We start from the raw sequence: 24934 nt of genomic DNA on the forward strand, positions 1-24934 counted from the left end.
AGGGTAACCCCAACATTGGAATATTGAGTCCGCTACAGTGGGGTTGAGGGACCACTCGTGCGGTTGAAAAGTGTGACTCAGCTTGTCCACCAACACATTGTCCACTCCCGGCAAGTAGGTGGCCCTGAGGTACATTGAGTGGGAAAGGGCCTCCCCTCATATCTGTGCAGCTTCCTGATACAGGAGGTAGAAGCCCGTTCCCCCTTGCTTGTTGATGTACCACATGGCCACCTGGTTGTCGGTTTGTATCAGGATAACCTTGATGGTGAGGTGATCCTGAAAAACCCCGAGAGCATATCTGATTGCTCGGAGTTCTAGGAAATTTATTTGATGTTTGGCTTCTTGTGGCGACCAGAGCCCTTGAGTTTGCAGATTTGCAACATGAGCTCCCTCAGCCGATGTTGGAGGCATCTGTTAAGGTTATTTGAGGATCTGGAGCCTGAAAGGGAAGGCCTTGGAGGAGATTGGATTGAATTTTCCACGAAGCAAGCGACAAGCGGAGCTGATTGGTGACCTGGATAATAGTGGACATTGGCTGAGAAGACTGGGTCCATTGTGATTTTAGTGTCCACTGCATGACTCTCATGGCGAGACGGGCCTTTGGTGTTACATGCACCGAAAACGCCATGTGTCCCAGCAAAACTAGGAAGTGACGAGCGGTTGACTGTTGTCGAGAGAGGAGTTGATGGGTGAGAGAACTGAGAGTGAGAGCTCTCTCCGCAGGAAGAAAAGCTTTTGCTGTGAAGGTGTTCAAGTCTGCCCCTATGAACGATAGGGTTTGAGATGGAATCAAGTTGGACTTTGGATAGTTGATTAGAAACCCTAGGTTGATCAGGGTATGCAAGGTGAGACGTAGAGACGTCTGAGCAGCCTGCTGAGTTGGAGCCCTGATCAACCAATTGTCGAGATACTGTAGACGTGAACACCTTGAGTCCTGAGATATGCTGCTACTACTACGAGACACTTGGTGAAGAACTCGTGGCACAGAAGCTAGGCCGAATGGGAGCACTCAATATTGATAGTGCTTTGGGCCTACTAGGAATCACAGGAATTTACGATGAGGTGGAGTTATTGCTATGTGTGTGTAAGCGTCCTAAAGGTCTAGAGAGAGGAGCCAGTCTTCCCTTGAACTTTTCTCTTTGTAGGTACTTGTTTAAAGCGTGAAGGTCCAGTTTTGGGCGAACGCCATGTGACTTTTTTGGGATTAGAAAGTACTGGGAATAGAAACCCAGGCCCTGCTGGGAGTAGGGTACCGGTTCTATTGCTCTGGACTGGAGGAGGAGAGAGACTTCCTGATCCAAGAGCGCTGAGTGGTCGGATGTTCCCCACATCAATCGAGGTGGGGAATCCGGCGGAAGGGAGATAAAGTTGAGGTGATAATCTTGAGTGACTATGGCAAGTACCCACTGGTCTGAGGTGATTGTGTGCCATATGTTGGAAAAATGGCACAGTCGACCTCCCACTGGTAATGTGCAATAGTGGAGGCTGGTTACTGCTCTCTAGGTAAGGGTCAAAAACCAGATGCTGGACTTGGTTGAGTGGCTGCTTGCGATTTTTGGGGACGAGGTTGCTTTGACTGGCCTTTTTGATAAGGCTTAGTTGAGCGGCCTCTGGATGGTGGAGGATATGATTTCCTTTGGCGGTAGAAAGGCCTTTTGGAATCTCTTCTGAATGGCCATTTGGTGGGAAATTCAGAAGGTAACAGCGAGAGCTGGCAAAGAGTCTCATGGTGGTCTTTGAGCTGTGCCACTGCTTCCTGTATCTTTTCTCCGAAAAGATTGTCCCCCATGCAAGGTGAGTCTGACTGTCTGTCTTGTACTTCAGGTCTGAGGTCCGAAGACTTCAGCCAGGCCCATCTGCGTGCAGTAATACCTGCTGCTGAGACTCTAGAAGCGGTGTCAAAAACATACGCTGATCTTACTTCATGTTTGCCCGCTTCCAATCCTTTATGAGCCAGGGCATGTAATTTATCCTGGAACTGTAAAGGCAAGGACTCAGCGAAGTCTTGTATTTGTTTAAAGAGGACCCTGTTGTCTGGGTCATGTAGAGTTGATAGGAGGCAATGCGGGAGATAAGCATTGAGCCGTGGAAGACACGTCGACCTATTGCAACCAGGAATTTTTGTTCTTTTCCTGGAGGAATTGAGGAATGTGGTTTAGAACGTCTGACCTTCTTTTGGGCTGACTCACTGACCACTGAGTGATGGTCTAATTGAGTTTTCTGAAACCCTGCTGTCGACTGAACCAGGTACGTGGCATCTGCTTTCAGTTGACAGGTGCCACTGAACCAGGGTGTTCCCAATTCCTCTTGAAAAGATATAAGAGGATATCATGGATAGGGATAGATGTGATATCCTTAGGAGCATCAATAAATTGTGGAAGCATCATCATCTGGTGTCTGGAATCTTCTGTTTGAAGATTGAAAGGGACCATCTGAGACATTTCTTTCACAAAGTTAATGAAGGACAAGTCCTCTGGAGGGGAATGCTTTCTTCCTTCAGGAGGAGAGGGTGGAGATGGTAGGTCCTCGGAATCCTGGGACGAATCATCAGTCCATGGATCATAGGGTTAATCTCCAGCTCCCCTAGGATCTTCAGAGGGGAGGAATGAAGGTATCCCAGGTGGTCCTGCTTTAGGCACAGAAGGCATCGAGGGGGTCACCGGTGGTATCGATGGCGGCACTGAGGGCATCGATGGTCAGATCGGAGGCACCGATGGAATCGGTGACATCGATGGCTGAGACGGCGGCAGGACTCCCGATGGAGGAAGTAATAAAGATGTTTCCCCTTCCTCTGTCGATGACAAGGAGGGAACCGGAGCACCGGTTCTCTCGGATCCATCGTTGGAAAAGCGGTGACAAGTGCTTCCATTCGTGCCAATAGCGGAGCCAAGGCTACTGGGACGGGATCGATAGCCGGTTCAGGAACTGGCACCGGTATCTTGAAGCCTTGCACCGCTCTGTCAATGGCCTCTTGGATCAGCCGATCCAATGGAGCCCCGGTCCCGGAGTAGGAGGCAGAGGCATAGCCGAAGGGACCACCATTGGAGGTGGAATCGCGGCTCCCAGCACCTGTCTAAGTGGGGACTGCCTCGATCACCCAGACACAAAGGGAAGAGGCCTTTTCTGGGCGGGCTTTCTTCGTCGGTGGCTCAATCAATGTCAAGGATTTTCCTGCATCGATGGCTTGAGCCTTTCGGTGTCGATGTCTGTGTTTTCCTTGATGATCTCATCGGTCTGTGTCTAAAGGGACAAGGGAGGAGGTCGATAGCCGTGGAGTCGTCGATGCCGGTCGGACAGCGGTCGCTGCTCGATACTGGCGTAACGTAGACGGCGTCAGTTCAGAAGACGTCGAGGCAATCGACGGAGTCGGAGTTTACGAGCGAAAAAGAAGTTCCACCTTCTCCATTCTAGCCTTACGACTCTTTGGTGTCATTTGGGCACATGAGGTGTAAGTAAGGACATCATGCTCGCGCCCTAAGCACATGACACAGACTGTGTGAGGGTCTGTAATAGACATAGTGCGAGTACAGTCAGGGCTCCGACGGAAACCAGACAACATGGCCTCAACAAAAATTTAGCTGCTGTGAAGTCGATGGCCGGTAGGCCACGAGGGTAAAACTCAACGGAAAGCGACCGGAACTTGGTAAAAAGAACAGAAGAGGATTCCAGACACCAGATGATGAAGCTTCTACCGGACGACAGCGGACGTGATAAATCGATAGGGGGACCCCTGTGGGGTATTAATTTGAGAAATATTTTTGAAGAAGTTCCGTGAGGAAAATTCCTGTCAGGAATGTTTGAGAGCTCCTTAACCCGCGTGACTACTGCTGCGCGGAAAAAAGAAGACTGAAGGGGGACCCCTGCTGGATGCAGGGTTAGTGCCATTGCTGGGCATGCTCAGTAGGTGCCAGTCAAAGTTCTAGAAACTTTGACAAAAGTGTCCCGTGATTGGGCTCCATCCTGATGATGTCACCCATAAGTGAGGACTACCATCGTGCTTGTCCTGTGAGAACGCATAACTCTTTGGTCCTGAGTCCATCTGGCTACACACTAGGAAATTAAACGTTTTTACCAATTAAATTTAATAAGTGATCCTCCCCATAGTAAACCTCCTGATTTTCATTGCTGCAGTTCAATGGCTCAGATTCCCCTTCTCTTATTTTGCTATGCTAATCCAGGGGGGCTTCTTTTTATCTGATTTAGCTAGTGTGACCATACAAAAATATTTATATTTCCTTTGAACTTCAGGAGCCTTATGACAACAGTTGCCAGTTTAAAAAGCTCCTGTAATTTAGATCATAAGGCACAAACAAGTGAAGACAAGTAGGAGCATGGTACCTGTGATTTGAGGGGTGGAGAGTGTTGAGGTAGTTCTTTTTAATATATTCAATCTGGCTAATCCAGAGGTAGGGATACTGCCAGTACAGTACACCTAGTAACAAACAGCAAAACCATGGCATTTTTCCAAATAGCAGCTCCTGGGAAATGGTAAACATTTTTTGCTAATTTATATACCTTGCCAACAGGAACATTCTTAATGTCTTCTACAAACACAACTTCCCTGAGGGGCCACTGCTCTTCATTCACCTTCTCCTCCTCCTTGGGAGCTGGAGTAGACCGCCGTCGTTCTTGGACAACAAAAAACAAGTGTCAGAACATTCTGTTCAAATACACAGTTCAAGCCTGGCAAATATATCTAAAGGACTAACTTATGTAATAAACAAGGACTACAAAATATTAAATTTTTCTTAGCTAGATATAGTTCAACATTGTTCTAATTTAGGATTAAATTACATGACACGACTAATTTTTGAGAGTAGGGTAGTGGAGAAATTATTCATAATTACGGTGTATTTTGCATACTAATCAAATAAGGACCTTACTGAAAAGGAGACAAGGAAGATAATTTTTTTTTCAAAGTCAACAATGTCTTTCCAAACCCTCTTGAAGGACCATGACAATCGGATTTCAATATACTGTACCATGAAATCATGAAAAAAAGATATTGCAGTTCCTAGAAAATGAATGAATGAATGCCCTCAAGAGCACAGAAAACATTTCCTTTTTTGACATTTTAATAAATATTTAAGACTTTATGAAGATGCTGTAATAGAGATCCTGTTTGCTAGGGGAATTTACTATAATAACTTGGACCATTAAGACTAATGATTCTGCCAACAGTGGTCTATTTTTTGGATTAGCCCAAAACTACAATCTAATTAGCACACATCCAGTGGAAAATTTAGTATGTTTTCTCATTAACAGTAGAAGTATAAATAAATAATTTGCTTTCAAAAATTATATTAACACACATTCTCATGATACATTAAACATGACCACTTGCCTTTCCCTAATAAAATATTTGCTAACAAAATCTAAATCCCAGGGTCTGTCCTTTTTAAAACACTGAAATTAATTAAAAGATCATTTGTATGTTAAATATTGAGGGAAAAGAATATAACTGAAAATGGATGAAAAACCAAAGGTTTAATTTGAAAAACATAATTCAGCAATCTTAAAACTTGCCTTGGATAGGTTTTGCACAAAAACAATTGCAATAAGCAGGAATCTCACTCATGAATCATCACCTCAAAGTACCAACATATTTCTGTTCTCAACAAAAGAATTAGAATAAGAACACACACATGTAAACCCCTAAAAAGTAGTAAATAAGAAGTCCCGTGCAGTCTGCACAGAAGACCTCTCAACATGGCGCGTGGCCTTGGCTTGTTCCCCCACCAGCAACAGCATCACTCAAGGCAATCGGGCTATCCCCTAGGACTCTGTCCCATCCCGATGACATTGCTGGTGGGAGGGTGGGGTGGGATCAGCTTGGGGACTGAGGGGGAGGATCGTGCACAAGTTTGCTTGCGTGACATATAGATTTAAACTAGGGATTGGTTGCACTCACCATATTTTCAGGTCTGCCACATTTGGTTTGTGGAGCAGACGACCCCTGCATCAGCTCGAAGAGACCTGGAGTTGCAGTGGAGGGGGGGGAGTCAGCAATCCCTTTAGGTCCAGTGGAGGGCGCCGATCAGTGATTCCTCCTGAGTGGTGGCAACGGGCAGAGAGAAGGCCACCACACGAGGAGGCAGGGAGCTTTGCTGGGGGGCAACTGGCAATCTACTTTCGGGCAGTGCAGCATGCAGCAGTCACCCTTCCGAGCGGCAGTGGCAGACAGAGGTCGGCATACGAGGCGGCAGGGAGCTTAGCTTACCTCGAAAGCCAGACGCTCAAAGCAGTAGTCTTGCTCCAGTCCCAGTGAGGATTTGATTAGGGGAAGAGGCAGCGGGCATATCGCAGCAGTGGGAACTGTATAAGTGAGGCAGCAGTGACTGGGTGTTCTAGACACAAGAGAAGGTGACTTTACTGCTCGGAGTGGAGGCTCATTCTGAGGGGCAATCACGGTAGGATTGACTGAATAAGAATGGCCGGTGCTAGTCAGCCAAACAGCCTGCGCTCAGGCTCTTCATATTTCACCACCCTCAGCATAGACGAAAGGCCTCAGCCGGCTCCAGGAACCAGCCCAGAGAGGGGTTGCCCTAAGTCCAGAGGAGGTACCAGAAGGAATTGCGAGAGGCAGGGGAACGGGCAAGGATCGGCACAGGGTCAGTTGATATAGAATAGCAGTGGGGATTCCGAGAATGTGCCTTTACTTGGACAAGCAACTGCACTGCAAGCATCTGGGCAGCAGGGGAATTGCATGGCTCCGCTGAATGGACCACCCCCAGGGAACAGCGAGTGTTGGAAGTAGACTGAGTCGAACTAGCGCAGACATGATGCATACTGTAACAAAGGTAATGCATAAGTTCCTGCAAATTTTGTTTAAATGTAAACCGATGTGATATGTAAAATCGAACACCGGTATATAAAAGTAAATAAATAATAATAATAATAATACTGGCACCATGTCAGGGTTGCCACCCTATCAGGGGGGTTTTGTGGTCCCCAATGGGGAGCAGGGGCAGCATGGGCAAGGCAACAGGTGGAGCTCTGCAGCATGTGCAGCCTTTCATGCAAGGCTTCCCCATGACCACGCACTCAAGAGGGCGCCAGTACAGACCCGGGAGGATATGGGGTGCAATGTGTGCTGCTAGTTTATCTTGACCAGTATGGGCCTTATCCTGGTTACTCCCCCTTCCGGGCTCTGTGGTCGGGGTTAGTGCTTGCTTTGCATGGCGGCACACTATCTCAGACCCCAGGGGCTGGACATTTCAAGCTATGATGAGACTGCGGCATGCGCTGCTCCGGTCCAATTAGTGGTTTGACAACAACTGGTATTTGAAGGATCTACAGCATAGGTGGGGTGAGAGGTTGCTGCTGGTCAGACGGAACCAGCTCGGACATCTGACACCAGATGCTCCAATTGCAAGGGCTTCCAGTGGCGAAGCGACAAATTCAGTTGTGCCAAGTGACATAGTCCCGAGGGGGCGAGTTGGTTGGGGATCATGGCCGGTGGGGCTGAGTTGACAGGTGAAGTGGGTAAATGGAAAAAGAAGAGGGGGCAGAATGGCAGGTCGGGATCCAGTTCTTGGAGTTCAGAGAACACCTCGGATTCAGGTTCCTCCTCTGACAATAGCCCCTCACGGCTGCCACTGATACATTGAAGGCAAGTAAGGGACCTCTGGCTTTTACCAATTTGTCACAACTGTGGGGGAATGTTGCTAAATCACTGAGATATAAGATGAGAGAGACATGTTACAATGACATTCTGTGTTTTGGAGGGTAGGAGTAAGAAGGGGGATAAAGAAGAAAGAAAAAAAAGAGGGATGCAGAGGGGGTGGCAAAAGAAAGATCCCTAGAACATAACTAGACACAAGCATTCCATAGAATGATTAGCGTGATCGGGCAAGACGACCCTTCTCAATAGGATCCAATGTTGAGCTACGCAGATACTATACTGGAGGCCTATCGGGACTACAAGAGATGGGCGTGGTTAAATTATGATGAATGATTTAGGGACAAAATTGAGGAAAATCATTATATGTCATGGGGGACTCAGGACGTCAGATTATGGCTTAGACAAATGACCAATAAGGCCAATGATGCGGGAGCCACTGGCAAGTTCAGGATCAGAGATTTGATTGCCCAATTTGACTTGGAAAGATCTATTTTCTAGGAAGGAAGAGAACCATTTGTATGCATTTCCACAAATTCCAATTTTCTTTATTTGTTTGCACAGGCGAACATGGTCAACTGTGTCAAAAGCAGCTTGTAGGTCAGGAAGAATTAGAAGATAAGATTCATTAGTATCAATCCTTTTAGAATGTTGTCAGTTAAGGAAAATAGAAGTTTTTCAGTTGAAGAGTATTTCCTGAAGCCAAATTGGTTTGAGTATAGGATATTGTTTTCATCAAGGAAGTTTTCTAGTTGAGTTAAAGTAGCCTTTTCAAGAATTTTTGCAATGAATGTTAAGTTTGAGATAGGTCTGTAGTTGTCCCAGACATCAGTTCTTCCAGCTTTATTTTTTTTAAAGTAGGTTTAACAATGGCTTGCTTAGTCATCAAGGAAACTTTTCCTTGTGATAATGTTTGGTTTACAATTTTTGTTATAGTGATTTTAAAGAATTAACCTTTTTTTTTAGGGTAGTAGCAGGATTAATAGCAGTTTATTGACTTCTCCTCCAGAAACGTATCCAAACCTTTTTTAAATCCAGCTACATGGTGGTTATGGTAGTTAGTATAACTGGGTTTAAAAAAGGTTTAGATAAGTTCCTAAAGGAAAAAGCCATAAACTGCTATTAATAAGCAATAGTAGCTTGAGATCTATGTAATGTTTGGGTACTTGCCAGGTACTTGTGACTTGGATTGACACTGTTGGAAACATGATGGATTCTTGGTCTGACCCAGTATGGTATACCTTATGTTCTTACACTAACTGCCCTATATAACTACATCCTCTGGTAATGAATTACAGAGCTGAATTGTGTGTTGAGTGAAAGAATTTTCTCCAATGTGTTTTGAATGTGCTACTTGCTAACATCATGAAGTGCCCACCTAGTCCTTGTATTATCCAATAGAATAAATAATCGTTTTGAAGAGGTTCCCAATGTGGTAACCTCAAATGGGGTCTGGGGGCCGATTTGGTGGGCAACCCAACAGATTTAAACTGTATTCTCTTCTGATTTTACTGAGGACCCACAAGTCCAAAGTTACACTAAGTCACCGGTTACGCAAAACTGCAGCCTCCCTCCGACTAGATGGTCCTCGCACAAGTGCAGATATACTGGCTATGTTCTCTACAATCCAGTCAAAACCCCTTCCCTGGTGTTGACTGGGTTGCTCTGAGATTTAGGCACCTGCAGTTACCTAATATGGACACAAGACGCCTGCTGAGTACAGGACTGAGGGGGCAGGGGATAGTGCCTTCTCAGCTGGAAAAAGTGCCTTTCCTGCCCCAGCCTGGAGGTGGCGGCAGAGTCTTGAGAGCGAGTGGAAAGCTGCTGGAGCATGCCACAGTGATCTGATCAGCATAATCGCACTCTTCACTCTATCTCCAAAGAGATTATCTCTTTCACACAGCATGTCAGCAAGTCTTTCCTTCAATTCTGGGCGGAGAGCTGAGGCCCACGACCAAGCGAGCCTGTGGGCTCCAATTCCTACGGCAAAGTCTCTTGATGCAGTCTCGAAAACATCTAAACTTGAAAGAACCATGTGTTGTCCCACACTGTAACCCTTTGTCCATCAGTAACTGGAGGGCACCTTGCTGCTTTTCAGGAAGCTGTTGAGCCACAACCTGCATTTGCTTCAGCAAGTCCAACATATACTGGTCCACGAATAGCTGGTAGGAAGCTATAAAGGCATCGAGTATGAGCATAGCACCCTGATAAACTTTCCTCCCAAGGGTTCTAGAGTTCTTTCCCAGGGGCACAGAAGAATGGATTCTGGACCTCATGGCCTTTTTGAGTGTGGATTCAACTACTCAGATGTGTTAACTGCTATTTTTTTTAATCCGAGAGCCATTTGGATGAGATAGAATGGATTCCATCTTCTTATTAATGGGAACTACAGAGAGGGGGCTCTCGCACATTCTCAACTGTACCTCCTGAAGGACTTTGTGGACTGGGTCTGCCATGACTTCCTTAAGGGGCTCCACGAACTTGAGGATGTCCAGCATTTTACTTCTTGCCTCTTTCTCTGGCTACAACATAAATAGAATGTTTTCCAGACAAAATTTGTGAAGGTGAGGTTCTCAAAAGGGGACTTCCTCCTCTTTGGTGGCAGAGAGAGGTCAGAAGGGAATTCTATTGACGCATCTTCTTCATAGCTGCATTCCTAAGAGTACTCAGTCTGACTCGCTCCTATTCCATTGGTGGCAAAGACTCCTTTGGTGCTCAATCCTCAGCCAAGGTCTTGAGGATTGGTGCACTTGCCTGTTTTGGCCTGGATTCCAAGGAGCTTTGACAATCCAGGGAATCTTCCTCCCACAAGGAGTCGGAGATCAGCGATGAGGCAGCAGTCAGCATCCTAATGCCACTCTGGTCATTGGTACTAGTGCTGGGGGTTCACCATTGAGCACCCACAAGGAATCAAGCAGAGGTTTAAGGATCAATAGTGCCTGCCTCTGCCCCAGAACAAGGCCCTGAAGTGCCTTCTCCTAGGTCTGTTGGATCTTCTTAACCAAATCTTCATCAAAGATTGCTAATACCAACATTGATTAGGGGGCAGAAGGGGGTTACCACTTCTTCAGAACCAAGGGAAAGATCGGTGGAAACTGCCATGAGTCCCTGGCCTGCTTAGAGGATGAGCTCTCCTCACCACAGAATTGCTTTGGGGGGTTCTATCATGTGCAGGTTCATTACCCACTCCTGGCATCAGGCATCAATGGATGCTTCTTCAGTTTCCTTTGATGTTCAGCATGGGATCTCCTTGATGATCTTTGTCGAAGAGGCAGAACCAGATGCCTTCTTACATCAGAAAGAGTTGAACATATGCCTCTCTCCATGTTCCCCATTAGCTGGCGGCATCTAGGGAACTAACAGCCCCCCAATGACGATGACACTCGCTCCACCAACGCAATTCCAAAGTAGTTTGATGTCAGCATATCTGTCTTCCACTGCCAGAAGTGCTTTTCCATGAGTTCCATTCAGTACCGGCACCGTTTTTGGGTCATGATCACACATTTGCATCACCCTAGGAAATGATGTGATGCCCCCAGGCACAGGATATATCTATCGTGGGGAGATTTGCGATAGACATAGTCCTTGTGCACTGAGGGTTTTGCTGGAACTTGCTAGATATGATCGGCCAAAATAAAAGGGATACAACGTCAAACTCAATGGTGATGATGACTCAAAGGCTAGCAGGCACAGATAGCACACACCACTGCGGAACTAAATACGAAGACCAACAAACGTAGAGAACCACGGAAAAACCCTACCGAGGGCACTACAAGGAACAAAACTGGGGGACCCTGTGACAAACAAGCCTGTCAATCTAGCAAAAACCCAAAAAGGCTCAGAAAAATGGGAATGCAAGAGATTAAAACCATGACTAGAGGGCTCCATGGAAAAAAAAAGATTGAAGGGACCCCCACGTGGATGTGTCGTATAATGGCATGCATGGGCATGCTCAGTTTGGTACAGTCAAAGTTCTAGAAACTTTAACATACGTTTTCTATGCCAGGCTCCATCAAATGATGTAATCCATGTGTGAGGAATGCCATCCTGTTTGTCCTCAGAGAAAAAGTGCTGCTTTAGCCATACTGCCACTAATTTTATTTACATTAATACTATTGTTACTAAATTGTTACTCTCTGAGTTGCTCTCACATTTCTATGTAATTATTTACAAGTTTAATTGCTGTTACATGTATGAATTTGTTACAATGTGAACCGGGGTGAAGGCTTTCGGCTATACTTTGGTATATAAAAGAATTTAAATAAATAAATAAAATAAATATTGTAACTTGATGTTATTTTATATTTATTAATTTTATTGGTATTTGTATACTACCAATATTGAATTCTTAGAAGGTGAACAGAAAAAAAAATAAAATAAAAGAACAAACAGAAAGATTAAAAACTAAATAAGAAAAGGTACGACTCAAAATCATTTCATCCCAGAATCTCATCAGCCCCAGGTTAAATATATCACAATTAATAAGCTAAACAAAACAAGTGTGTCTTTAGCACTGAACATTTTAGTGCAATTTAGCAAATTTAACTCATGGAGAAGCGAGTTCCATAAAGCTGGGGCAGCCATTGAGAAAGCTCGCTTTCTCATCTCTGCTAAACCGGCTTGGCACACAGTAGAAACTTCTATCAGGACTCTTTGCAACAAAAATAAAGCCCATGTTGGGTTGTAAATATGGAAGAGGGTATTCAATCACAGATAAGAGTTCAAAGCCAGTAATTTATGCATCAGCATTGAAACCTTACAAAATGACTATCCACTGAACCAGAAACCAATGTAATTCTTGAAGTACCAAAGAGATATGTTCTCTCATCGAATGGCCAGAAATAAGAATGCCTGGCCAACTACGCAAAAGTCAGCAGGACATAATAGTTTTTAAATCACGCAAAACCCGCAATTTGTAGAACCGTGAAAGCATGACTGCCTTAATTGGTTTTTTTTTTATTAAAAGTCAAGGCAGAGTCAATAATCATACCAAGGGGAGATGCAGGTATCACGGTATTGTCAACGTGAATGGATAGAGATTGTATCAATGGATTCCCACACTGAAGTTCTACAGTTTATGTTTTTGTGAGGTTCAATGCCATCTTCAAGCCACTTTCTCACAGAGGAGACAGAGCAAAATATCACTGCAGAAGTTTCTGACCAAGAAAAACTCACTTGAACATAGAGTCCCAAAAAGAGACCATTAAGCAATCTCCAAAAGATGACATATAAATATTAATCAATGAAGCAGAGAGAGGAGACTCCTGCAGGACACCGGTCACAAGAGGGTGCCAAGCAGAGCTACTTAACCTAATCCTGGCCTGTTGCTGATGCCCAATAAGATAAGATCTAAACCAATTTAAGATAGTCTCAGATTCCACACTCCCTCAATCAATATAACAGAATCTGGTGATCAATGGTATAAAAAGCAGAGGAAATATCGAGCATGACAAGAACATAGCTATTCTCTGCATCCAGTCCTTTTGAGGAGATCAACAATTGAGAGTAGTATAATTTTGGTACTGAGAGCTTTTCTGAAGCCCAACTGTGAGTGATTAACACCTGATAATCATCAAGGAAGTTCATCAACTGTTTCATGATCATAGACTTGATTACTATGCATACAAAAGAGAGAAGAAACAGGCCTGCAGTTTGCGAGGTCAGAAGGGTTGAGATGAGGTTTCTTCATTAAAAGGCATCTCAGAAGTTCACTTCAGGAAACTAGGGATATAACTTTCCTGAAGAGAGAAATTAATCAGGTCTGTTAAAGGAGTGAAAACTGTCTTAATCACCGTTAAAATGGTGACATTACATGGGTTCAACAGGCAGAATGCAGAGTTTAAAACTGAAACCGTCTTCATGAACTTAAATTCAGTAACCACATCAAAAGACAACCATCTGACCTCGTTAGACTCAGGTACATCTAAGAACAGCTGGGGACACTGGAGAAAATGGCTGAAATTTTAGTGATTTTGGATGACAAATGATGGAATTCAAATTACCTAACTCAATAAAATATCATTATGGGGAATAGTCAGGTTGCATACAATCTTAGATAATTCTTTTGGACTGCTGTCAACAGCCTGAAATTGCAATGAGTAGAATGTTTCTCAGCATTTTCAATCTTTCTCCTGTATTCCTCAAGCTGCTTCTTATAGGAACAGAGTGTATCAGTAGTCTGAACAGACACCAAAGACGTGCATGTCTGGGCAGCAAGCATCTCATTACACAAAGTTCAGAGGAGAACCAGGGTGTTTAAACTTCTTTAAAGGAGCAACTGTGTCCAGAGCAGTGGACACAGTGGTCTCCCAAATAGAGAATGCAGACTGAGCACTGTCAGGCACATACTCCTCAAGCTTGACCGCTAATAGCTCATGCCATTAGTCGGTATCAATATATCCTCTTCTCATTGAGGTGATCTTCACTGGAGTGCAGTTGTTACATAAGATGAAACAAGGATAATAAAAAGACAATAAAAAATGGTCATATCAAGGTACTGGTTTTATAGTAAACCTTCGATGAACAGTAGCTCACCAAGGAGGCATTAACAAAAATCAGGTCCAAAGCATGGTCGTGTTTATGGATGGGCAGATGGACAATTTGTTTCCACCCTAGCGACTCCATTCCTTCTAAAAAAATATTCACAATTAGCAGACAGCTGTGACACATCCACATGTAGGTTGAAGTCACCTAAAATAAACATATTATTTAAATTAGCTTTGGATTGCACCAATTGCTCAAAAGTCCGAGAACAATTGGCGTTCAGTAAGCTAGGAAAAGAGTAAACCAGACAACTGCTGAACTCTTTTGAAGAAAGACCTATCATTTCATGAACTGAGCCATCCTGAGAGAAAATCCATGACACTTTGAATATTATCAACCGTCCACCAGCATGATTTTTGCTATAAGGCTGCAACACCGATGTATAACCATGTGGACAACGCTGGGTCAAACACAATATGTCCAAGTCAAATATCCGAGTCTATGTTACGCACAAGAAATCTGGAACTTTAGATTGTTATATGACTTTATATCATTTTTTGTTGCAACCTGCCAAGAACAAGTTTTTGGCTTGGCAGACTAAGGAAAAATTTAGTCTTACCTGTTAATTTCCTTTCTTTGAGACCTCCTACACCAGTCCAGATGCATAGGTTATCACTGCCTATTAGCAGATGGAAACAGAAAGTACACCTTTTTTCAGTGATATTATCACTTCATATATAGGCTGGTGCAATACTGGCAATATCCAGTATTCTTACGTCAAAGTAATGGAAAATAGCAACTGCCCCTAAAACCACAATTAACTTTAAGAATAATAAGTAGAGATGTCAAAAACAGGAGGGACAAAAAAAAAACCCAATAAAAAAAAAACTTTTTTGTATGTTTGTCCTGCTGAGAAACCAAGCTCTGCTCAGCAAACACTGTCTCTCATATATCTCCATATGGCACTGCACATGCCAAGCAAATCCACAGGAGATAAACAGTAAACTATAAAAGCAACCTTGAGCACACCTTGCAAGAGAAAAATCAAACTTTTCTGTCTAACTCAGGCTCTGACTTCCTGGAAGGATCCAGGACTGGTTTTGCATGACTCATGCAAAAAAGTAACAGGTAAGACTAAATTTCTCCTTCCTCATCACCCTTCTACACCAATCCACATGCATGGAATGTAAGAAAGCCCATGTTAATGTGGGCTGGAAAAAGACAGGGCTAGTCAGAGAATGCATGCCCCAAGGCATTATTCTCTGTTAGCTTGCACATCAAACTGCAGTGCCTAACGAATGAATTTAAGGAAGACCAGGTAGCTGCCTTAAGATGTCATTGGGGCAGGTACTAAGGTTTTCTCTTGAGCAAAATGTAGAGTCTTTGCAGAATGAGCACGAAGCACTTTTGGGAATTTGTTGACACTTCAGCAAAAGGCTGAGGAGATCATCTCCTCGATTCATTCAGACAATAACGATTTTGAAGCTCTCTCTACCCTGTCAGGTCCATTGAATAAAGGTCTATTGGTTAGCTGAACAGAATTAGCCATCTTTAAATACCTGAGGAAGGATCAAAGAACTTTAAGAATGGGAGAAACTACTCTTACCATGACATTACCCTTTATGGGACAGCAGAAGAGATACTGCTTGTTTAACAGAAGACGAAAACAACCCTGGATAAGAAGGATGCCAGTGGTTAAAAGTGGTTATCCAGCAATGGAGGAAGGACAGAAAAGTTCATCAATGTCCATAAGGTTCAAAGTAGGGTTTATTGTAGTTAAACAAGTAAACCATTTGGTGTGTCAGGTTTGAGCCAAAGTACTTATATAAAGGAATCAGTGGTCCCCCGACACGGACCGTGATTCGTGAAGATTGTGTCGGGAGAGAGCCCGCAACAAAAAATAATTTAAGTCGATTAAAGCATAGGATACAGTTTCAATCCAAAATTAAATGATAAACTGGGAAAAATCAAGGCTCTTAACTATTCCAGGGAGCTTTGTCAATGTTAGCCTATCCCACTTATTTTGCTTGGAGCATGATTTAAAAAAAAAAACAACAAAAAAAAACAAAACAAAAAAAAAAACATGGGACCATGCATCTCAAGGAGGATAAGACGAGTTTTAAGAACCAGATCCCACTGATCTTCAAGGGGAGGGCAAATATGTTTGACAACAAACTCCCTGAATCTAATCTCTGTACCATGAAATAACCGAAATTGGAGACCCCCCGCCCCCCCTGGAGAATTAATAGCTTCCTACTTGTCAAGTGTTGCACTATAAAACACAAAACAAAGCTGGCTCCTAGAATATCTCACAGCATGCAATCACTGGAACTCTGTTCTTTCTGGTGGCCTAAGAATCTACCTTTCTTGGAAAAGTTGCAATTTTCCATTAGATCCAATTGTGGGAGATCCCCATAATCTATTCTTTTCAGGAAAGCTTCAAGGGTGAGCTCACACTCTCCATATTCCAACTTTTTCCTGTTGAAGAAGCCAGTTTAAATGTGTACTACATTTCCAAATTAACAGCCAAGAACTGCAGTGAGTTCTACTTCGCCCAAAAGACCAACAAGCTTCCTGGGCTACCATTAAGTTTCTGAACATCCTCTTGCCCAATCACATAAGCAACTATTGTGACGTTGTACTGCCTGTCATCTCCTTCATTAAGGGCAGAAACTGCAATAGAGCTTTCTTGATAGCCTTGGTTTGCAATCTGTTTATAGACCACAAGTTTCTTCTTCTTTGGACCAGATCTCTGTCTTATGCAGGGGTGACAGAGCATACTCCTGTATATGCCCTCAACCCATCTGGGAGGATCCAGATCAATCACTCTTGATAGAGCATGATACCTGCAACCCAAAATCAAGCCATCCCTGATGAAGTGGAAAAGGGAGACACACCCTGCAGAGTTTGGAGTGCGGTGACTAGCCAGAGAACAGGGACATCTGAAGCCACAGGTGAGCCCTAACCCTAAGGAACTCAATCCAGAGGCCATTCCAGAATCCAGGAGCTGGCAATACTCCTACACCCTGAGTTAACTATGAGTCAACAAGCTTCTATATATATCTTGGTACCAAGGCAAACCTCCCAGAAAACCAAGAGATTGAGAAGGCACCAGACATTCTGAGTAGCTCACTATCAGACCAAGACTCCGAGGACCTAAGCCCCCTTAGATGACGTTAACAGACACTCTTTAGCCTTCAAATGCCAAGTTACAGATCAAAATAAGGATGAGAGGTTTTCTTCTTACCTCAGAGTAAAGGACTTTTCCACCTAGGTGAGTCCAAAAAGCAGAAGTTAAAGTGGAAATGCTTCTTTCGAATACAAAATACAAAAGGTCAAAGAACTCTAGAGTTCTTCCCAGGTGGGATTTCGAAAGAAGCTTCTGAAAGTCAAGGGAAGAAAAGTACACCTCATTTCTCATCATCAAACTGATGAAGCAAGGGTTTCCATAAAGAAGTGGCACATCCCAAGACATGTCGACCCCCTTCTGCCTTAGGTAGCACTAGAAGAAACCATCTTTTTTCTTCTGGAACCCAAAATATGAGTATCGACCTATACTAAAGCCTAGAAGTCTGAAGCCTCCCCAGAGCAGCCTCTACAGCCCACTCTTGGAGGTGGACACACAGGGAAACACCAGGAAGGTATTGGAACAAAAAGAGTGGCAACCTCTAGTGACCACCCACCCATGCCATTACCATAGCCCACTGGCCTGACAGAAGAATCATTCCAAGTACAGCTGCTGTAACCAGCTCCCTACCATAATTGCTTAGTGTGCAGAACCTGATCTGCAATGGGCCAGATGAGTAGCTGGAGAAATCCCTGTATTGACAATTCTCGTTGGCAAATAGATTGATCAATAACTGGACAGATTATTGCTTCCCTGGGCTGATTATAACATCCTTGAAGCCAGAAGACACTATCCTCTGGGAGTCTGGGCGATCAGCCCTCTCGGACCCTGTACAAACAGTAACCCTAAAAGGGAATACTTACTATCATGGCCTTAGAAACACAGAATATGGCAAGAGAAAAAGACCATACAGCCTATCTAGTCTGCTCATCCACATTGTCTTGAGGGCCACAGAAATATCAAGGCATCAACCCAAAGGACAAACTTGAGAAGCCCTTCTTTCCAGAATAAGACAATAGAGGAGCCCTCTACTATGCTCACCTTCCCTGCTGGGGAAGCCTCCTAGAAGCCTAAGGTTGCACTAACCAGTCTAGAGTGGAAGGGCACTGAATCCCGCTGGGAAACACCCGGTCTAGCAGCTCCCAAGCCCCCTCCCTGTCCAGGCTCCAGCAGAGATAAGACGTTTGTTGCATAATTCAAACATATTAGGAAAAGATCCTTAGGAAAAAGAAGGAGGTGCCAATAAATATTGACTGTCACTCTCAGAAACTAGCTTCTTTTACCACCCCACACCAAGTGTTTTCAGAGCCTGGGCTGAGAAGGACCAGGACTGAAGTAATCTAAGGGAGCAGTAAGCAGCACTCTTTGCCTGGGACCCGGGAACTTTCCCTTGAGTATAATGAGAAATGCATTAGGAAAACAGGCTCTCTGTATATGGCTTAAAGTGCAGGCTTTCATAATGCCTTTAATATTATGCCTCCTGAAAATGAGTCCCATACTGAAGATGCAGTCTCGCCAAGTTCACACTGCCTGAGACCATGTAAACATAGAAGATCTTCTCTGCTCATGGTCACCTGCTCTGCCCTGAAGGCCTCTAACGAGTAATCCACAAAATTAAAAAAAGCCTATAAAATTAGATTTCAAATCTTGTGCTTAGTCTTTAAGGTTTTGCTCAAAGGGACCTTCAGTAACTGGCCTCATTTATGCCCTTATATGCCTGCACATTCGCTAAGGTCTTCACAGCAGGATTTGCTTGTGGTCCCTCCGCCATCTCTGATCAGGTCAGACTATGCACAACAAAAAGCCTTCAGTTATTTGGTTACCTCAATTTGTAATTTAATATCATTGATTATCAAGAAAGAAACCAATTATCTTAAATTTCTGAAGTCTTTCAAATCTTGCTGTTTCACTCTTTGTTTTGTTTTGGTTTTTTTTACTTTATGATCTGTAAGCTTTTATCCTGTTTCAGAATGGCAGTTCACCAAATAAATATCATCACCAGTATGAGTGGCAAATATATGGCTGCATGGGACACCCCTTGGCAGCTGACTAGTTTGGGGTGTCCCATACAGCCACAGGTTAGAACTGATGTAGTTGGGAGGCCATCTGCTTCCCTCTCTGTTTTGCAGCTTTTCACATGCAGGACAAACAACTGAAAGTGTTGGCTCTTTTTGAATGGAACAGAGCCTTACACCAATAATGAAGAAATTACTTACCTGATAATTTTGTTTTCCTTAGGGTAGACAGATGGACTCAGGACCAATGGGTATAGTGTACTCCTGATAGCAGTTGGAGACTGATCAGATTTCAATCTGACGTCAGCCCTAGTATATATACCCCTGCAGGAAGTGCAGCTCTTCAGTATTCTCCTCGAAAAGCATTGTGGATATATGTATGACTGAATAACTTGATTACTTTATAACTTGGTTAACTTGATAAATTTGAACTGGTTGAATTGGCTATAGCTGGAGACCGCCAGTGCCCTCAACCGAGAAACGTCGAAACCAGATAGGGTGGGTGTCCTAGATGAAGGAAGCATGGTTTACCCTTGAATTACTCGCTCCCGGGGATGTCCCCCGAGAATTCCATGAGTAACAGCAGACGTGGGTGGGGATGCTGAGTCCATCTGTCTACACTAAGGAAACGAAATTATCAGGTAAGTAATTTCTCCATTTCCTAGCATGTAGCAGATGGACTCAGGACCAATGGGATGTATAAAAGCTACTCCCGAACCGGGTGGGAGGCTGCCCGTGACCCACTTAGTACTGCTCTTGCAAATGCTGTGTCCTCCCGAGCCTGAACATCCAGGCAGCAAAACCTGGAGAAGGTATGGATGGAGGACCATGTCGCAGCCCTGCAGATCTCGGCGGGTGACAACATCTTGGTTTCCGCCCAGGACACTGCTTGGGCTCTAGTAGAATGGGCCTTGATTTGTAAAGGCAGTGGCTTGCCTGCTTCTACGTAGGCCGCCTTGATGACTTCTTTGATCCAGCGGGCTATGGTTGCTCGCAAGGCTGCTTCCCCCTGCTTCTTCCCGCTGTGAAGGACAAATAGATGGTCGGTCTTTCGTATGGATTCAGACCTTTCCAGGTATCGGACTAGGAGTCTGCCAACGTTGAGATGGTGTAGACTTCGAGCCTCTTCCGAATTCTTATGCTCATCTGGCGATGGTAGCGAGATGACTTGGTTGAGATGGAAGTGAAACACCACTTTGGGGAGGAACGACAGAACTGTGCATAACTGGATGGTTCCCGGGGTGAGTCTGAGGAACGGCTCTCGGCAGGACAGTGCTTGTAGCTCGGATATGCGACAGGCTGAACAGACTGCCAGCAGGAAGGCTGTCTTCAATGTTAATAGTCGGAGAGACAGGCTGCGGAGAGGTCTGAAGGAGGTTCCTGCTAGGAAATCTGGGACCAGGTTGAGATTTCAAAGAGGCACCGGCCACTTTAGAGGTGGTCGGATGTGCTTGACTCCTTTCAGGAAGCAGGAGACATCTGGGTGAGAGGCTATGCTGCCGCTCTCGTTCTTGGTTCCGTAGCATGACAATGCAACCACCTGTACCTTGATAGAGTTGAGGGACAATCCCTTCTGTATCCGTTCTGAATTCCAAAATCGCAGGAATTTTGACTGAGCATGGTATGATGTCATGGTCTTCGCACCAGGCTTCGAATACTCTCCAAATCCTTATGTATGTTAAGGATTTGGAGAACTTGCATGCTCAGAGTAGGGTGTCAATTACGGCTCCCGAGTATCCGCTCCTCCTTAGGCAAGTCCTCTCAATGGCCAGACCGTAAGAGAGAATAGAGTTGGATCCTCGTGGAGGATCGGTCCCTGTTGGAGCAGGTCTCTGTGTGGAGGTAGTGGCAGGGGGTTCCCTGCCAGCAGTCTTTGCATGTCTGCGTACCACGGTCTTCTTGGCCAGTCCAGGGCCACTAGAAGTACTGGTCCCCTGTGGTATTCTATCTTGTGGATGATCACGCCCAAAAGGGGCCACGGCGGGAAGGCGAAAACAGAGTCTCCTGTGGCCAGGTCTGTATCAGGGTATCAATTCCCTGGGACTGGGGTTCCCGCTTGTGGCTGAAGAATCTGGGTACTTGGGCGTTGGACCGATTTGCCAGACGGTCCATGGTCGGTGTTCCCCAATGGTTTACTATCAATTGGAATGCTGTGGTCGACAGTTTCCATTCTCCTGGATCTAGACTTTCTCTGCTGAGGTAGTCCGCCGCGATGTTCTTTTTCCCGGCAACATGGACGGCTGAGATCTCTTGAAGATTCACTTCCGCCCATGACATTAGGAGGTCTATTTCCAGAGACACCTGTTGGCTTCTGGTTCCTCCCTGACGGTTGATGTAGGCCACTGTTGTGGCGTTGTCCGACATTACTCTGACTGACTTGTCTCAGTCTGTGACCGAACTGTAGGCAGGCTAGTCTGACTGCCCGGGCTTCTAGGCGATTGATGTTCCATCCCGACTCTTCTTCATTCCACTGCCCTTGGGCTGTTAGCTCCTGGCAGTGTGCTCCCCATCCTTGTAGGCTGGCATCCGTGGTGAGTAGGGTCCAGGTTGGTGAGTATAGTCTCGTTCCCTGGCTTAGATGGGCTTCTTGTAGCCACCATCGTAGTTGGGCCCGAACACTGTCCGGGAGCTGAAGCCATACGGTGTAGTTCTGGGACAGTGGATTCCACCGTGATAGTAGTGAGCGTTGTAGGGGTCTCATGTGAGGTCATGCCCATGGGACTACTTCCAGTGTGGATGCATGAGGCCGAGAACTTGTAGGTAATCCCATGCTGTGGGGCGAAGTTTGTTCAACAGGGTTCGTAACTGGGTCATCAGTTTTGATCTCCTTGTCAGTGTCGGGATGAGCTTGTCTTGTTTGGTGTCGAACCGGACGCCCAAGTATTCTAGAGATTGGGAGGGCTGCAGGCAACTCTTGTTTGTGTTGACCACCCACCCGAGGCTCTCCAGTAGAGTTTTGACTCTGTTGGTTGCCTGGTGGCTTTCCTCTGGGGATTTCGCCCTGATCAGCCAATCGTCTAGATAAGGGTGCACGCGGATTCCTTCCTTCCTCAGTGTTGCTGCCACCACCACTATAATCTTGGTGAACGTCGGGGTACAGTGGCCAAACCAAAAGGTAGTGCCCGGAATTGGTAGTGACGAACCAGGATCAAGAAGCGTAGAAAACACTGATGCTCTTGATGGATCGGAATGTGTAGGTAGGCTTCCGACTGATCCAGGAAGGTAAGGAACTCTCCCAGTTGTATCGCCCTTATTACCAAGCTTAGGGTTTTCCATGCGGAAGCGAGGAATCTTCAGGTGACGGTTGACCGCCTTGAGGTCCAGGATAGATCTGAACGTTCCCTTCTTTCTTGGGGACAATAAAATAGATGGAATAATGGCCAGTATTTATTTGTTGTGGAGGCACCAGTGTTATAGCCTCTAAGGCTAGTAATCTGGTCAGTGTAGCTTCCACTGCCATTCTCTTGGAAGGGTTGTGGCAAGGAGATTCCACAAAATTGTTCGGAGGGAGGTGGTGGAAATCCAGGTAATATCCCTCTCGAATGATGGATAGGACCCACTTGTCCGAAGTTGTGTCGACCCACCTGTAGTAGAATAGGGCAGGTCTGCCCCCTATGGCTTCTTCCTTTGGATGGGTCGGCTGATTGTCATTGTGGGGTGCGGCTGGGGCCTAGGCCTGAGCTGGCGCCCCTTTTATTGTGCTTGTTCTGAAAAGACTGGCTCCGGCCTGCAGGACGGGCCGCTTGATATGAGCTTCTATATGGGTTGAAGCGCTGTTATCCTCTACCCCTGGAGGTCCGGGGGAAGGATCGCTGGTTTCTCTTATTTCTGTCCTACGGTAGCCGTGGTAGTGGAGACTCGCCCCATTTGTTGGCTAGCTTCTCTAGTTCGCTTCCGAACAGGAGTGTTCCCTTGAAAGGCATCCTTGTGAGTCTCGTTTTGGAGGATGCGGCGGCCAACCAGTTTCGGAGCCAGATTTGTCTTGTGGCTGCCACAGCGGATGAGACTCCTCTAGCTGCTGTGCGTACCAGATCCAAAGCGGCATTCATGAGGAATGATACAGCTGGTTCCAGGGCCTCCCCAGGAGTGTTGTTCCTGGTCTGCGATAAGCAGGCGTGTGTCACCACAGCACAGCAGGCCGCGATCTGTAAAGACATAGCAGAGACATCAAAGGACTGTTGGAGGATAGATTCCAGACATCTGTCTTGAGCATCCTTGAGTGCTACTCCTCTCTCCACCGAGATAGTAGTGCGCTTCGAGACCGCGCAAGACCATGGCATCCACTTTCGGACATGCCAGGAGATCTTTGGCAGCTGGGTCCAGAGGGTACATGGCCGCCAGAGCCCGGCCCCCTTTGAGTGTAGTTTCTGGGGCATCCCATTCCAGGTCAATTGGTTGCTGGAAGGCTTGTAATAGTGGGAAATGGCGGAAGGTCTGACTGAGTCCCTCTAATACTGGGTTCGTCTTAGGTTCCCCTGAGGCACTTGTGCCCGGGATGGCAAGCTCTTTTAAGCTATGTGTGACCAGGTCTGGAAGCTCGTGCTTGGTGAAGAAGCGTTGCATGGTTCGATGGGGTTCTGTCCCTGGAGGGAGTTCCCCTTCCTCCAGGGGTTCTGACTCCTCATCTGAGATGTCCGTGTCCCCGAAGTTGGAGCTTCTGAGTGGTGGGATCACTTCCCTGGGCATAGAGGGTCCCGGCACATTGAGGTCCTCTGGTGGAGCCTGTGACCGCATCATGGGATGCCCCAGTTGCATGTGGATGAAGGTATGCAGACCTTTGAAGAATTCCACCCAGGAGATAGAAGCTAGGTCTAGACTAGGGGGTGGTGTCCCTGGGGAGCCCTGTTTGAGGGGGGGTCCCGCTGTGTAATGCTAGGTCCGGTGTACTGATCGAGAGACTGGGGTCCGGTACCGGCTGGAGAGGGCATGAGTTGGGTCCCCTAGGGCCTCTTCGCACTGTATACACAGGGCCGTGGCCTCCTCATGCTGTGCAGCTCTAATGTGGCAAGGTGGGCAAAGGCCCTGAGCTTTAAGTTTATTTTCAGGTGGTGCCATGGCTTGGGCGCGTACAATACAGTTGTGCGCTCCGGTGTGCGTCGAAGTTGTGCACGTGGTTTGGTGCGTGCGTGTAGGGAGATGTGCGCACTGTTGTATGCACAGGTCGAAATTATGCGCCCGGCACATTAAGCGCTTGGCTATGCGCTGTACTTGTGCGTGCGACGTTGTGCGCACAAAGTATTTGTACGCACGGATCGAAACGGCGAACAGGGTGGCGAACAGGGCAGCGAACAGAGCCAAAATGGTGATGGCAACCATGCGGACAATATGGCGACCACCTCGGAGGGTCTCCACGTGGGAGGACCCTTGGAACTGACCGGGGTCTAGCCCTGCTAGGGCCGATCAACCCGGTGGCACTGGTCCCGGCTGGTGACCTGTGCGTCTCCTTGAGCTTCGGAGACCGGAGACTTTTAAATAGATTTCTTCCTTACCTTGTCTCGGCGCTTCCCGTTTTCATTCCAGGCAGTCTCCGGCTGCGGGGGAAGAGGGAAAATACCTTCACCGCCGCACTCGAGGTTGCACCTGCTGCCTCTCAGCCTCACCCGATGCCAGGGGATGGGTCCCTGCCAAGAGTCGGCCGCCGGACCGAGGCTTACCTCCGAGGGATCGCGGAAATCACCTCGGGAAATC

The 24934-nt window shown here is 46.0% G+C and overlaps 1 protein-coding gene across 1 annotated transcript in view; it reads right to left on the minus strand.

The window, feature by feature from the left end:
• UBR5 (ubiquitin protein ligase E3 component n-recognin 5) overlaps nucleotides 1–24934 on the minus strand; it is a 672040-nt gene that overhangs the window by 396312 nt on the left and 250794 nt on the right. Inside the window, 1 exon segment of the mRNA XM_029591836.1 lies at nucleotides 4516–4628. Within this exon segment, the coding sequence (XP_029447696.1) occupies nucleotides 4516–4628 (113 nt within the window).

This window comes from Rhinatrema bivittatum, chromosome 2, assembly GCF_901001135.1.
Source record: "Rhinatrema bivittatum chromosome 2, aRhiBiv1.1, whole genome shotgun sequence".
NCBI classification, from domain to species: Eukaryota; Metazoa; Chordata; class Amphibia; order Gymnophiona; family Rhinatrematidae; genus Rhinatrema; species Rhinatrema bivittatum.